Here is a 15013-nt window from a genome sequence, read left to right on the forward strand (position 1 = left end):
GACAGTATGTGAGAGACCCCAATAGTATGTGAGAACCTGATGGAATAAAAGTCATAAATTCACATTAGAACAGATTATTAAAAGAAATGTTTGAAACTTAAGTAAGAAAATAATCAAATATATGTCAAAAGTAACTCTCATAAAATAAAGAACAATGATGACCATGACCAGAAAAAAATGTTTGCAGCTCCTCAGACAGTTGAATCTTGAGGTTAATTTACATGAAGGTATTAAAATAAAGGGGAGATCTGCAGCTGCATCCTGTGAGAACAGAGAGGGAGGCGTAGAGGAGATGCTTCACTAACAGAGGATGAAAATTCAGTTTCTTCTGATTCTGTCTGTCCAAAGGTTTCAGTTATCTTCCACAACTTAAAGCATATACTTATTCACTTGTATAATCTCTCTGCTTGTTCAACAAATGTGCACCTATTACCAGCAGGTTGGTAGGCATGTTCAAATATTTTAGGTCAGAATTATAGATAATTAGTATTTGTATGTTTATATGGTGAAAGTGACAAGATGCATACTTTGTTACCAAAACTCGCAGTTCTCCATTGAGGACCTCAGATAACAAATATCAAAAGTGATACTTTCCAACCTGTTTGACTTGTTTACTTACTCTTCTTTAGAATGTGTATATGTCCTCAGAACAGAAGCAGATGATTAAAGATGATTTTGGTCCTCTGCTATTCTTCAGCAGGACATCCTGACTTGTTGATATTTTTATCTGCAGTCTGGGCGCCCAAAGACACTTTACACATCCAATCTGACTTCTTGATGGACAGAGTACTGCTGATGTGGAAAGTCTGGTCCCAGTGCCGACTGGACTCCCACCAACCAACCAGCTCACATCTGCAAAAAGGCCCAGACTGACTGGACAGACAGAGCAGAGTGGCTTTGTTGGACTGGAGCTCAGCGCTGGATGGAGGGAAGACCGTCAGGACAGGGCTTTAGGGACATGGAGCATGTTAATGAATTAACTGCAAGTTTAGATTACTGATGATTATTTAGTGAAGTTAATAAATTAACAAACTCAGTTGCTTTTAGGGTTACCAACTCCTTGAAAAAAAAAAAAGAATACGAGACATGTCTTTACCAGTCATTGTCTTCCATACTACTGACATTATTAATTTTTTGCCTTGTCTTCTGTGTGTGAAATGATTTTGTAAACATTTGACTCAAATCTGAATTAAAATAGACAAATACTTTTGTTTCTAAACATGGGTAATAAATAAGCTTTTAAAGCTATGAAGATATGAAAACAAATACAGTCTCAGGGTTTGAATAGACACAGGAGCATAAAAGTAAATTAAAAGTAAACATGGTCTTTCATTTTAGCTACTTCTTTGTCAGTTAAGTTTTTTAACTACAGTATTTTTTATCTTACATTGATGCTGCATTTAAAAAATGTTAAATGCCTATGAGATAAGATCACTATCAAAATAAACTTGTACATAAAAGCACAGTTGTGTTTATATTAGTCAGAGGTTGTGCATAACAAACATTTGTAAACTCATAATAATTGAAATCTCATGCAAAACATACAACATAAAGTTAGAATAGTTACAACTTCAATAACTAATAAATACAAATTTGAAGTTTCAATTTGGGCTTCATTCTGCATGAACACAAATAGCAGCGGCTGCTTGAGAATACAGATTTTTTTCTTTGAGAATACAATTTCACAAGAGTGGTCTGACGTCACAGTTTCTAAGGCTGGTTAATGGAACACAGAGTGCGAAGATAGGAGCTGCTCATGCTTACTATATGTTCTTTCAACTTAGTAGTAGTAGTAGTAGAGCATGTAGAGTAGAGTTAAAGTTGCCTTGGCAATGGTGGCTATCTATTTTTGGAGTACAAAATAAAATACAATAATTATACTCAATAAAATATAATAATTATATTCAACAAGTAATCAGGCCAACAATTTTCAGTTTCACTTTATATAAACCACATAGGATTTAAAGGTGAAAAGGAAGATTTAAAATGCCCTTTAAAGCAACTTCACACTTTTGTTTGACCTCTGTTAGTGGACGAAGTAGTTAATACATTTTAGTCATGTTCAAGTTTAACCAGAAGGTGGAGATATTTATCAGAGCGCCTCAGCTGAAATTCTGCTGGGTATTATATTTATTCATTTGTGATGTGGCCATATCTTTCACGGTGGTCCTTGTGCCTTTTGATGTAAACAAGGTTTATATCATGAAACAAATCCGAATTATTGATGTGGTCAAGTAATTTTTTTTTTTTTTGTCAGCGGGATAACTTCAAGTTTTAAAAGAAGGTTATAAAAGCATGTGTCGGTTAAAAAAATCTTTCAATTTAAATGTCGTTGAATATATTGAAACTCAAATCCATCAATCAAACCAACTGTTTATGATTGAGAGTATAACATTCAAATCATAAAGTTACAGAGCTCCTCCTCCTGTCAGTCCCTCTCAGTGTCAGTCCAGTATTAAATGTCTCCTCCAGCACCTCCTCTCCTCATCCTCTAAACTCTCATCTGTCAGCAGTAAGGTCACTTTACAAGTCCCAAGATCATCCTCAGCACTCACTGACAACATGCTGGGGACCCTCTGTACTCTCATCACTGCTCTAACATGTAAGGAGGATGACTTACTGCAGACTGGAGCTCATGTTGGATCCATCAGTCTGTGTGTTTCTCTTGACTTCATGTCATCTTGTTGTTTCCAGGTGTGAGTGGTGTGACGGTGGTGACACAGAAGCCTCCTGTTCTGACGGTGAGGAAAGGAGAGACAGCCACCATGGACTGTAACCTGGGAACTGTTACTAACAGTTATGCTCGGTGGTATAAACAGATCCCAGGAGAAGTTCCTCAGTTTGTGCTGAGGTTTTATCACAGTTCTAGTTCACCAAGCTATGGTTCTGGATTTTCATCTCCAAAGTTCACATCCACTCATCAATCCACAAAAGATTATCGTTTAGTCATCCAAACTCTAGAAGAGCAAGACTCTGCTGTTTATTACTGTAAAACATGGGATAGCTCCGTCAATGAGTTCGTATCACAGTGATTTATACCGTGACAAAAACCTCTGCTAAAGCACTTCTGCTTTTACACTCATAGTCCTTAGAGGTCTTCATTCTTCTGCCTTTTATTTATTTAAGTATATGTTTTTATATTTTCCTTTCTTTATACTGTTTAATGTTTTTTTTAACTGGAGAAGTAATTTAATGAAATGTTAAAAGATGAAGTAATGGCAACTTGCCATCAACATTTTAACTAATGGTCACGTTTGGACTTGAAGAATCTGTATAAACTAAGACTTTTACTTCTAATAGGTTCAACATTTTTTAAAGATTCGGTTGCTGTAGAACTTTTATAGGAGCAAATGTTTTCTAATCATCTTTTAAATATCATAGTTTTTAAGTTTCTATACAAGTTAAGATTATAGCACATTATTGTAATAAAAATCTCTGTGAAACAACCAAAGGTTCAAAAACTATAATCATCATCAGATAATCTAATGACATTTCTGACAATATATAAATTGATCCAAAAAACGATTGACATGCCTCATGCAATTAATCAGACTGTGTTCGTAAAATATCAAACAGTTATTTTATTTTATTTTTGTGAACCTATAAATTCAGAGGAAAACAAAATGTATTTTAACAAGATTTCCACCTGTTTCTTGTCCAGTTTCCCTTTATATGGCTTGATGGATCCACTCCTCTTACTTTAACACACATTAAGCTGAATTATGATTAAAACTTTGGCAAAAAGACAAACACCTCAAAGGCAGCCTTGTTGTTAGCGCTGACGCTCATGATTAATCTCACCTATTTATGAGTTGCTATATCAGCTTGATGTTTTCTCCCCATGCTTATGAGCTTATTGAACTTTATTGATCTCACAATGGAGAAATTCACTTCTGCATCTTATCCCATCCCCTTGGGGAGCAGTGGGCTGCCACTGTGCGGCGCCTGGGGAGCAATCGGGGGTTAAGGGTTTTGCTCAGGGACCCAGAATGGCAGTCTGCGGGAGTTGAACTCAGAACATCTGGGACCCAAGCTCAATGCTCTAACCACTAGACCACCACTCCCCTCCACTCCCCTTTTTGTTTGTTTGCTCTAGTTGTTGCAGCTTCAATCAAACAAAAACATGATAGGTTACTAAGTAAGTCGAGCAGTAAATGTGCATAAGGATGTTTTTTTTCATCTTTAGTGTCTCTTCACTACTGACAGAAAGGCATGTGAAGACACATTTGAAATATATGATTGTGATTTATTTTTCAAAGATAGAGTTGATAAATCACTAATTGTCATACAATAGATTACATGCAGGCAGATACAAATTTTCTCATAGAGTAATCAAACTTTTGAAAAAGAAAACACCAAGAAGCATATTTCAAATGACCATTCTGGCTCAAATGTTTGCAAGTCTTTTCTTCTCAGGTCTGTGGACTGAAATTATTATTTTTTTTTATCAATCTCATGAAGTCTAGTCTGCCTATTACACTACAATAGTCTAAGTTTGTCCGTTGCCTAATTTAACATCTAAACATAAAATATTTATATTTCAATTTTTTAACAGTTCTTTAATTCTAATTTTGAATTGGCTTGTTCCTGAAAAAAGCTTTATAAATAAACTTGCCTAGCCTGAAGTCTTATAATTAATACAACATGCAGCATTAAGGGCTGCTTTACATTATTTTTTTTAAAAAGGTAAACAATAATATTTCACCTATTAGAAATATAATAAAAAAAATGTATAATATTGAAACCAACCTGAAGGAACAAATTGTTATTAACAGCTTGCAATATGTTATTATTCCTGGCTCATAAGTAAAGTGCACCCTTTCCCACTAAAATGAAGACAGCAGCACATCATACGTCAGAGTTGTGGCAGGTCACGTATATAACTGCTTCATTTAACTCTTGCTAACATGAGATAAAAAATAGTAGACTCAAGTCTAGTGTAGTTTTTGTTTTTGTGACTTTACTGTGACTCCAGTCCAAGTCTGAAACTCAAGTCCCCACTCATATTATGTGTTATTTACATAACACATAATATGATATGCAGTGTGCATGATACTGCACCAGCCTCCCAATGTAGCTAAGGCGTGTGCAAGTTACCTTATCATCTATATGCAAAGTCCCACACATTTAGTCATTCACATTGTTACTAATCAGAAAAGAAAGTGTCCCTGTCTTGTTGAACTTGGAGTTGTATAGAGTCAGCACCTCTATACACTATTGATACATACAGTATATAGTAGGAGCAGCACTGAAAGTCTCATGAATCACTTGATATGAAAATTCAATGTTCTTTTCACTAAAGTAACTTTTGTTATAGAAACTCATGACATCAATGATTCATTGAAGAATCCTAATTTTGCTGAGTTTTCAGTCAGTTCTAAGGCAGCATGATGATGGTTAGCTCTGGTCCTCATTGCAAAGCTTGCCCACTTAGACCTAATTGATGATTCTACATATGATCCTTAAATGTGAGTGGACTTGTGTGTTAGTTGGTGGTTTTTTATAATTCTGTATTCTTATCCTGTGTGGAACCGGTCGTCTTTCCAGGGTGGACTGCTCCTCTCATGCAGAGTAAACTTTGTTGGACTCCAAGCTCCTGCAACCCTGAAACAGATAAACGTCAAAAAGATATTGACACTGAAATAAATAAATCACAGGAAATGTTTTGATTCATATAAAACATGGACTGCCCATCTTTAATTATAAAAAACTCCCTATTTTACCTTTTAATTTTAATCACATTAGACATTTCTTGATAGTATGAAAAGTATAGACAATTTTTTTTCAAATGATTTAATACAAACTTGCATAAGATCTGTTAGCATGGGGAAGTTTTCTTTTTTAGAATAAAATAACAAAATAAACTTACTGATTGGTAAAACAAGCAGTGCTGAATCTCCTCCTCCTTCATGTGTCTCCTCTGTGTCTTTATAAGCCTCTGTTTCTCTCCTCTTTTCAGTTCAACCTGCTCACCTTTCATCTGGACAGAACCAAACATTTACAGCACAAACTGACAACATGCTGGGGACCCTCTGCTGTCTCATCGCTGCTCTAACATGTAAGATTCCTCTCAGATAGTTTAAGATGACACATTTTCATAGAACAACCATCATGTCTTTCTCTGCATGTGTTGCCAGATGTTGATGCAGCGATAACATTGACCCAGACGCCTCCCGTCAAGACAGTTTCAGCCGGACAACAAGTTGTTTTAAACTGCAACATTCAGAGATACGATGGAAATGGTGTTCAATGGTACAAACAAGCTCCTGGTGGAGTTCCTCAGTATGTTCTGAGGTTTCATCACTCAGACAGTTCACCCACCTTTGGAACAGGATACTCTTCAGACCGATTCAACTCTAAATCCTCATCAGAAATCGATTATCAGTTCATTATTAAGCAGGCAGAGGCAGGAGACTCTGCTCTGTATTCATGTATGACAGGGGACAACTCTGCAAATGAACGTGTATCACAGTGATTCACAGTGTGACAAAAACCCTAACAAGACAAAACCTCTAAAACTTAAAGGATATTTAAACTTTATACACTTTACAACACACATTTAGTTCAGTTAATATTAAAAGTATAATGCTACCTTTTAAATATATCTATAGAGACCACAGTTAGTGTTTCTTTTAATAAAAGCAGACTGATGAAGTCACTGAGATGTTTTCAGTGAAAGTTGTTCTCAGCAGGATGTTTCAGTTTCACTCCCTCATCAGAGACAAACAGGAGGTTTTTGTACAGCCATGTATACAAACTGAATCACTGTGGTATTCGGACAAGGAACCAAGCTGATTGTCACTGGTAAGGCTTTCTTATATTTTTTTACTGCTCTCTTTTATAACACTAGGGAGATTTAAAAAAAAAAAATGTTCGCAGTTTTAAATTTTTCTGTTTTGCTTTGATAAAAAATCTTGATGAGCTACAGATCATGGAAATTATCTTAAGGAAATTGTTTAGAAATATATAAAAAACAATTCTTACAGCATAATTTATCAAATATATTTGTTTTATAGCAAGGTCTTGGCTTTAAACTCTGACCAAGACAGAAAGATATGTACATTCTTCAAAAATATTTGTTCAGAAATTTCTCCAACAATGTATAATGTTTTCTTGTTTTTACGACATTTATTAGAAATGTAGTTACAGAGAAAGTAAACATGAAGCCACATATAATCTGCTATTTAGTTTGTTGTTTGCACTGAAATATTAGTGGGATAATTTTTTTTATTTTATCCTTCCATCTTAAATAATCAAAGTTAACTGTTAACTGTATTACAAATATTTTTTTATAGTTTTTAAACAGTAGAAACTGATTTTGAAAAACAAATATGCTGACAAAACATTTTTACATACTAATCATTAGCATCAAAATTGGTTATAAATGAAGTTTCTGTTTGATAAATAAATTAACAAGCACATCTTGTTTCATCTGAAAGTCTTTTTATCCTGTAAAATAATTGTATTTATTATACTTTAGAATAATGTTTATTGTTGATTGAAAACAAGTGTTTATTATTATGGCTATAGTTTGTTTTATTTTTCAACATATGCATGTTTTATTTTGATCATGTAATGTTTTGTTGCTAACTAATCATGTAGTTATTTTCTGAATGTCCTCCATGTCCCTCCAGGCTCCAGCCTCCCTCCTCCTGTCCTGACGGTCTTCCCTCCATCCAGCGCTGAGCTCCAGTCCAACAAAGCCACTCTGCTCTGTCTGTCCAGTCAGTCTGGGCCTTTTGCAGATGTGAGCTGGTTGGTTGGTGGGAGTCCAGTCAGCAGTGGGATCTCTACCAGCACCGCTGTTCAGAGACCAGACCAGACTTTCCTCATCAGCAGTTCTCTGTCCATCCAGACATCAGACTGGAACCTGGATAAGGTTTACACCTGTAAAGTGTCCTTGGGCTCCCAGACTGCAGAGAAAACCATCAGCAAGTCAGGATGTCCTGCTGAGGAATAGCCAAGGATCACAATCATCATTTATAATCCACTTTTTTACTCTTTGCTTTTTACAAGATTTAGAAAACATGCTTTTCTCTGCTTTTTTTGTCTTTGACAATTGATGCTAGATTGACCTTCTCTTTCAATAATAAATCATAGTTTTATGAAAAATGTCTGTTCCTGTATTTCCTTATTAGCTGTGAACATATACACCATCATTCTGTAATGTGATGTTTGAACAGTTGACATTCAGAAATAATAAAACTAGGTACATACATTGTCTGTATCTTTTTGTATCTTACAAATTGCTTTACTTCATTTCCAAAGATAAAATGTATAAAGTTTAAAATGTTAGAATTATTCAAAGACAATTATTTAAAAGTCAAAAACATAAAACATAAAGTCTTTTGTGGCAATTTAAAGCAGACAAATCTGATAACGAGAGGAAAAAAGAAAACTGATCTTTTTTTTATCCCCAGTCAGTAAAGTATCACTTCTCTTCTCTCTGCCTTCTTTTACAGGATACACCTGCATGAAGTCAAGTTTCAGAGTGAATAATCTGTGAGACACTGAGTTTTAAACATCAAGATCAGAAACCGATCGAGAAGTTGTAACTTCACGTTAAACCAGGTTCATAAAAGAAATGTTTGCAACTTAAATAAGAAAATATTCAAGTATGTCAAAAAGTATTATTCACGCATATTATTTGTGCAGATTACATCACAGCTCCTCCTCCTGTCAGTCTCTCCAGATTCAGCTTTTTGTTAAATACCACTCACTAACAAATGAGAGTTTATTTTAACTTTCTCATAACTTAATGATTGATGGTTTTAAACAAAACAATAAATATTTTAAGACAGTTGAAACTTTAGCTCCTCATTTACATGAAAAAACTAAAATGGAGGGGAGGTCTGCATCTGCATCCTGTGAGAACAGAGAGGGAGGAGTAAATGTGATGCTTCACTAACAGAGGATGAAAATTCAGTTTCTTCTGTTCCCATCTTTCAAAAGGTTTTAAGTATTTTACGCAACTAAAACCAGATGCTTATTCACATGTATAACCTCTCTGCTTTTTTAACCAATGTACACTTCATAGCAGTAGGCTGGTATGTAGGTTAGAATGAGCAAAAAATTGTAATTACATCTTTAAGTGTTGGACATGACAATATTACTACTTTCTTTATTATTGAACTGAGCTCATAGTTAATTATTTAGCGACTCACAATTAGCCGATCCACTACAGCTGATCTTGGGCCGGAAAAGGGTAGAGTGCCTCCTCCGGGTTGGGGAGTGTTGGCCTAGTGGTTAGAGTAGCGCGCTTGCACTCAGAGAAGGTTGCAAGTACCCTCTTCGATCCCCAGCACCTGCACTCTGGGTTCCTGAACAAGACCTTTAACCCCAGATTGCTCCCCGGGCGCCGCGCATAGCAGGCCACTGCTCCCCAAGGGTGATGGATTAAAAGCAGAGAACAAATTTGGTTGTAATGTATGTTTGTAATGTATGTTTCAATGACAATAGAAGATGAAATTACTATTATGATATTACTATTATTATGTGCTGCCCCTAGTGGAGGAGTTTAAGTATCTTGGGGTTACGAATGAGGGGAAGATGGAGCAGGAGATCGACAGGCGGATTGGTGCAGCGTCTGCTGTGAAGCAGGCGCTGTACTGATCCGTTGTGGTGAAGAGAGAGCTGAGCCAAAAGGCAAAGCTCTCGATTTACCGGTCGATCTACGTTCCTACCCTCATCTATGGTCACGAGTTTTGGGTCGTGACCAAAAAAAAGAGATCCCGGATACAAGCGGCCGAAATGAGTTTTCTCCGTAGTGTGTCTGGGCTCTCCCTTAGAGATAGGGTGAGGAGCTCAGTCATCCGGGAGGACTCAGAGTAGAGCCGCTGCTCCTGGATGGATGGATGGATGGACTACAGCTGATAACAAATATTGAAAGTGTAGATTTCTAATCTGTTTGACTATTTAAATTGCACTTCTTTAGAATCACTATATGTCCTCAATTACCTGCAGAAATGTAAAATAAATACTAACAAATCTAAAGAGGAACATGTTGATTTTTCATCACAGTATCATCCTTCAAAGTTTATTAAAAATGCAGCAGTTTTAACACTAATAAAAGCATTGGTAATATAATTTTAGCAATCTGCAGAGCAATAGCAGATTCTTATTCTACAGCAGGACATCCTGACCTGTTGATGGATAAGGAGCATGTTATTGAATAAACTGCTCGTTTAGGTCACTGACAATTGATTATTTAGTGAAGTAAATCAGTTAGTAAATCAAATCAGTTGCATTTTACAGAATAAATGATTCTAAAAAGCAGTTACATTTTAATTTAGTTGAAAATGAATAAAATGCTTAAACTACAGTATAAAAACAGCAGCGGTTTTACCAAAATTAATCAGATTCCCTGTACATTAATAGCAGTAAATTGGATAATTGCACATTTATTTCTCACAACTTGAATTTTTTTTTCCTACAGTATCCTCACGTTTCTCCAATACTTTTGCCGTCCTGTCCATGACTTCATAGATCAATGGTACAACTTTCCTGCCATGCAGTTTTTAACTCTTTTGGTCACAGAAGACAGTGATAGACATTAAAACAATAGATGTCATCAAAAGCATTGACTATTGTTTTCTGCATGGAGTTTGCATGTTCTCCCTGTGCATGCGTGGGTTCTCTCTCCGGGTACTCCGGCTTCCTCCCACAGCCCAAAAACATGACTGTTAGGTTAATTGGCTTCTCCAAATTGTCCTTAGGTGTGAGTGTGTGCATGAATGGTTGTTTGTCCTGTTTGTCTCTGTGTTGCCCTGTGACAGACTGGCGACCTGTCCAGGGTGTACCCCGCCTCTTGCCCAGTGAAATGCTGGAGATACGCACCAGCAACCCCCGCGACCCCATGAGGGATTAAGCGGTTTGGAAAATGGATGGATGGATGGATGGATTGACTATTGTCTTTTACTGAGTTGTAAAGAGTGGACCGCATCCAATTCCAATTCTGGTTCTTTACCCTGAAAAGCATATGACATATAAGAATTCCTTTATTGTACCACAATGGGGAAATTCGGACAGTAGCAAACATATGGACAGTTACAGTTAATTATTAATGATAAGAAGAGGAAAAGCAAATTGGTCAAATCTAAGGACAGCTCTACAGAAACACTGTTTACCTAACCCACTGAAGGAATTATTTTTACTATTTTATATGTTTTATCATGTATTTGCTCATTACTATTGAAAAAGTTTTAAGGTTTGAGTTTATTCAGACAGCAGAGTGTTTTTCATTTAACTAATATCTCTCTCCTATGTTACAGAGTAAGGCCTCACCATAAATGTTGATTGTTTTTGTAAAGCTCTATCTTATCTGTGATGAATTGCACCCAGCCATCTGGGTATCCTCTCTTTCCTGGTCACTGAATGGTCAATTGTCAAGATCGTTCTGTAAACCTGAAACTGCTAGTTTATGACGTCAAAGGTCACACTAAAGTATGGTTCCCCCTTCCTTAAGTTCTGCAAATGTAACTAGGGCCCTCCCCCTTTAAGATAATAAAAGTAAGGAAGCGGCAGAGTTTGATTTGAGAACAAAACAGAGATGTGATGGAATTCATCTCTCTGCTTTTCTCCTTGCAAGAATAAGATCTAACCTTGTTGTCTCTCTTCTTTGTGTTGTTTAATGAATGTTTTAGGTGTTTAGACTTGACACCCACGATAATAGAATATGCAATATTTCCATAACATACGATTTCCACAATGTACTAAGCTTAATACAATATGCTTAATACAATGTGCAATATGTATGGTAGTGGAGCATCATTCTGGCTAAGGTGTGTTCAAGTTACCTTAGCATCTGGAGCAGTGTAAACAATTACTGGTAATGATTGGATCAGGACCTGTGCAAAAATTTGTATGATTTAAACAGATATTCTGTCTGTTGGGAGCAGCCAAGTTTAAAAGTATTCCAGGAGGAACAATTTATGAAAACATTCCTTAGAGCATCTGGGATGCAGCAGTCTGACATTAAAAGAGCTTTTCAGCTCTGTAAAAGCTCCTTGCTTGGGGTGGGAGACATTGTCCATCAGTTATGTGATTTTCCTTACAGTCTTTTTTTCTCCCACCACCTGCATTGAGTCCATCCCAGTACAGAGCTGGCTCTTCTAATGAGCTTATCCAGCTGCTTCATCTCAGCTGCTGCTCCAAAAAAGCACACCATAGAAGATGGCTGATGCCACCATAGAGTTAAAGAAGGTCATCAGGAGCGCCCCCTGCACTCCCAAAAAACTCAGCCTCCTCATCAGGTAGAGTCTGCTCTAACCCTTCCTGTAAACAGCTTCAGTATTGTGAGTCCAGTCCAGTTTATGGTTCACGTGAATACCCAGGTGCTTATAAGAGTCAACTTCCTCCACATTGGTTCACTGGACTTTCACCTCTGTCAGTGAGGTGGGTCTGCATCTGCAAAAGTCAACCACCGGTTCCTTATGGCCGAGTATTCTCAGAACGTCTGCAGGTGGCAGCTTGGTGAGTAGATGGAGAAGTCTGCAGTGTAAAGAGGTAAACAGAAGTGGTGCAAACACAGTTCCCTGCGGTGCTCTTGCACTGCAGATCATCCTGTCAGAAACACAGCCCCATGTCCTCACATACTGCGGTTGACCAGTGAAGTTATCCAGTATCCACTGGGAAAGTTGCTGATCTACTCTTGACCACTCCAGCTTGTCCTTCAAAAGTCCTGGTTAGATGGTGTTCCAGGTCACATATGTCACATATGTGTCTTGTGAACATAACATCCAGGAAAAATTGAAATTGCTGGCCTTTCAAGGCCGACGGGGATGCAGACTTTTTCTTCATACTTGAAACGCAGTCAGGGGTCAAACAACATTATTCCAGTGGCAAGTAAATTCCACTGAATTCCCCAAAATTATTTTTTTAAAGTTGAAATTAAACCTTAAACTTAATTTTTAACCTGCTAATGTAGTCATTTAAGGACTGGTGTTATGTGATTTATTTTTCTGGTGTTGATCAGGACTCTGGTGGCATCCTTTTGAATGAGCTGTGGCTGTCGGTTTGATTTTTAACGAGACCTAAACAAACACCATTACAATATTACACAGTTACTAAATAATAAGTCATTATCATGTAAAATGAAGGATCAAAATGCATTATTTGATATTAAATATAAATATATTCACATTTTTTTAAATAATCTGTTTCAATGTAAACATGATCTGAATCAATCAGAGTTAATCTATAAATGGTCATATATCCCAAATACATTTTATGAAATATCATTGAATTAAACTTGTTTCCATATTAGCATGTTGGAGTAAATATGTTTCAAGATAAACACAGGACATAATCTATTTAAATAAATCTTTAATTAATTAATTTAATTGTTGTCAGACTTGATAGAGTGTTATACACATACAACTCATTCACCATTAACTTAATATCCTTTGGGTACTGTAATGTTCTCCTTTGTGTTAATGCTATTTTTAAATTATTGATCTAAATATTTTATGGTTATTAACATTTTATACAAAACATAATAGAAGAAACATTAAAATATGTTGAGCCAGTTCCTGACGGTTCAAACATTGCTAAATAAAACTCTCAGAAAGCAGAAGTAATCCAACAAGAGGTTTTTGTCATGGCATGAATCACTGTGATACCCTCTCCTTAGCAGAGTCATCCCATGTTGCACAGTAATACACTACAGAGTCTCCTGCTTCTGCCTGCTTTATAATAAACTGGTAGTCTATATTTGATGTGGCTTTAGAGTTAAATCTGTCAGAGGAGAAACCTGATCCAAATGCAGGGGAACTGTCAGAATGATAAAATCTCAGAACATACTGGGGAGTCCCACCAGGCACCTGTTTGTACCAATAGACATAATAGCTCTCAGGCCTCTGAATGTTACATTTGAGAATAGCCTGTTGACCTGTAGAAACTGTGTGAACAGCAGGCGTCTGGGTCAAAACCTTAGCTGCATCAACATCTGTAAACACACAAAGAACCACATGAGTGATAAGTTTGTGTCTGAAAGACTGAATATATAATTCAAAGCAGCAACTTACATGTTAGAGCAGAGAGGACAGTGCAGATGGTCCACAGCATGTTGTCAGTTTGGGATTTCAACCTTTGTGACAATGAACCTGTGAGATGAACCGTTAGTGAAAGAAAAACACAGACTGAGGCTTATAAAGAATCTGAGGAGAAAACAGGGGGGAGAAGATTTGATAATTATTATCAATGCACTAATTTACATAAATCAATGAGAAGGGGCTGTCCTATTCACGCAGGGGTTTTAAGTTGTTCTTTCTTTTACCTTAGTTTAGCATTTCTCAATTATTTTAAAGGAAAACAGCCAAAAAAAATCACTTTTATTCTTCACAATCCAACAGTCCTGGATGTATTATACAAGCCTATCATGTTTCATAATTTTCTTCCTGGTACATATTAAATACATTTCCTTTTAAATATTTAAGATACATGTTGACTGTTATTTTAATGGAAGAATTGAAATTACCTGTAATTCTAGCTTTTATCACTTTGATTTGGGGAGCTGAGTTTTAAAGGGGTACCTGTTGTCAAAATGTTTGCATTGTTTGCTCATGTATCTGTGTCTCCACCATTCGTTACTTGGTTTTCTTGTTACACTGTTAGCAGGAAACCACCAGACATTCTAATGTACTTTTGCTAACACATGTTGAAGCAGTTGCAAAGTTCAAGGTTTTACTTAGAGAGAGTTGTGCTTTAGGTAATGTCTGCCTAGTTTGATTATTTTAATCAATCTTTCTTACTGAAAGGATTGCTTTGTTATAACTTTAAAAAGGCATGGTTAAATATAAACAAAGGGTTATATTTAACATTTTTAAATATCAGTTTGACAAAAGTTGCTTGGTTAGTGAAAATAATAGGTTGGAGACATAATCTATTAACAAAAACTGCAAACATGAAACATAGAAGAAATCATTCATTTTTACACAGCATTAGGAAAGTGATATATATTACCCCATTTTTCCTCGGCTATAGACTTACTTTGTTTAGACAAATAGTTTAGAAA

General features: G+C 36.3%; 1 protein-coding gene and 1 gene segment (V, D, J or C); one reads left to right on the forward strand and one right to left on the reverse strand.

The window, feature by feature from the left end:
* Window positions 1-236: 236 nt before the first annotated feature.
* Window positions 237-14136, reverse strand: LOC118566321. The segment is given in 3 exon segments: window positions 237-948; window positions 13612-13945; window positions 14025-14136. Coding segments are annotated over 3 exon segments (636 nt in total).
* Window positions 2459-8178, forward strand: LOC118566406 (immunoglobulin lambda-1 light chain-like). The gene is made up of 4 exons (XM_036148429.1): window positions 2459-2602; window positions 2695-3020; window positions 6771-6804; window positions 7635-8178. The coding sequence occupies exons 1-4, from the start codon at window positions 2563-2565 to the stop codon at window positions 7958-7960; spliced, it is 726 nt and encodes a 241-aa protein (XP_036004322.1). The 5' UTR covers window positions 2459-2562; the 3' UTR covers window positions 7961-8178.
* Window positions 14137-15013: the final 877 nt, after the last annotated feature.

This window comes from Fundulus heteroclitus, chromosome 16 (assembly GCF_011125445.2).
Source record: "Fundulus heteroclitus isolate FHET01 chromosome 16, MU-UCD_Fhet_4.1, whole genome shotgun sequence".
In the NCBI taxonomy this organism is placed as follows: domain Eukaryota; kingdom Metazoa; phylum Chordata; class Actinopteri; order Cyprinodontiformes; family Fundulidae; genus Fundulus; species Fundulus heteroclitus.

Bases quoted from the DNA above. Each gene is read 5' to 3' on its own strand.
- LOC118566406 (XM_036148429.1), top strand. From the start codon at position 2,563: ATGCTGGGGACCCTCTGTACTCTCATCACTGCTCTAACAT. The intron at 2,603-2,694 runs GTAAGGAGGATG...TGTTGTTTCCAG, and splicing joins TCTCATCACTGCTCTAACAT to GTGTGAGTGGTGTGACGGTG. The intron at 3,021-6,770 runs GTATCACAGTGA...TGAATCACTGTG, and splicing joins ATAGCTCCGTCAATGAGTTC to GTATTCGGACAAGGAACCAA.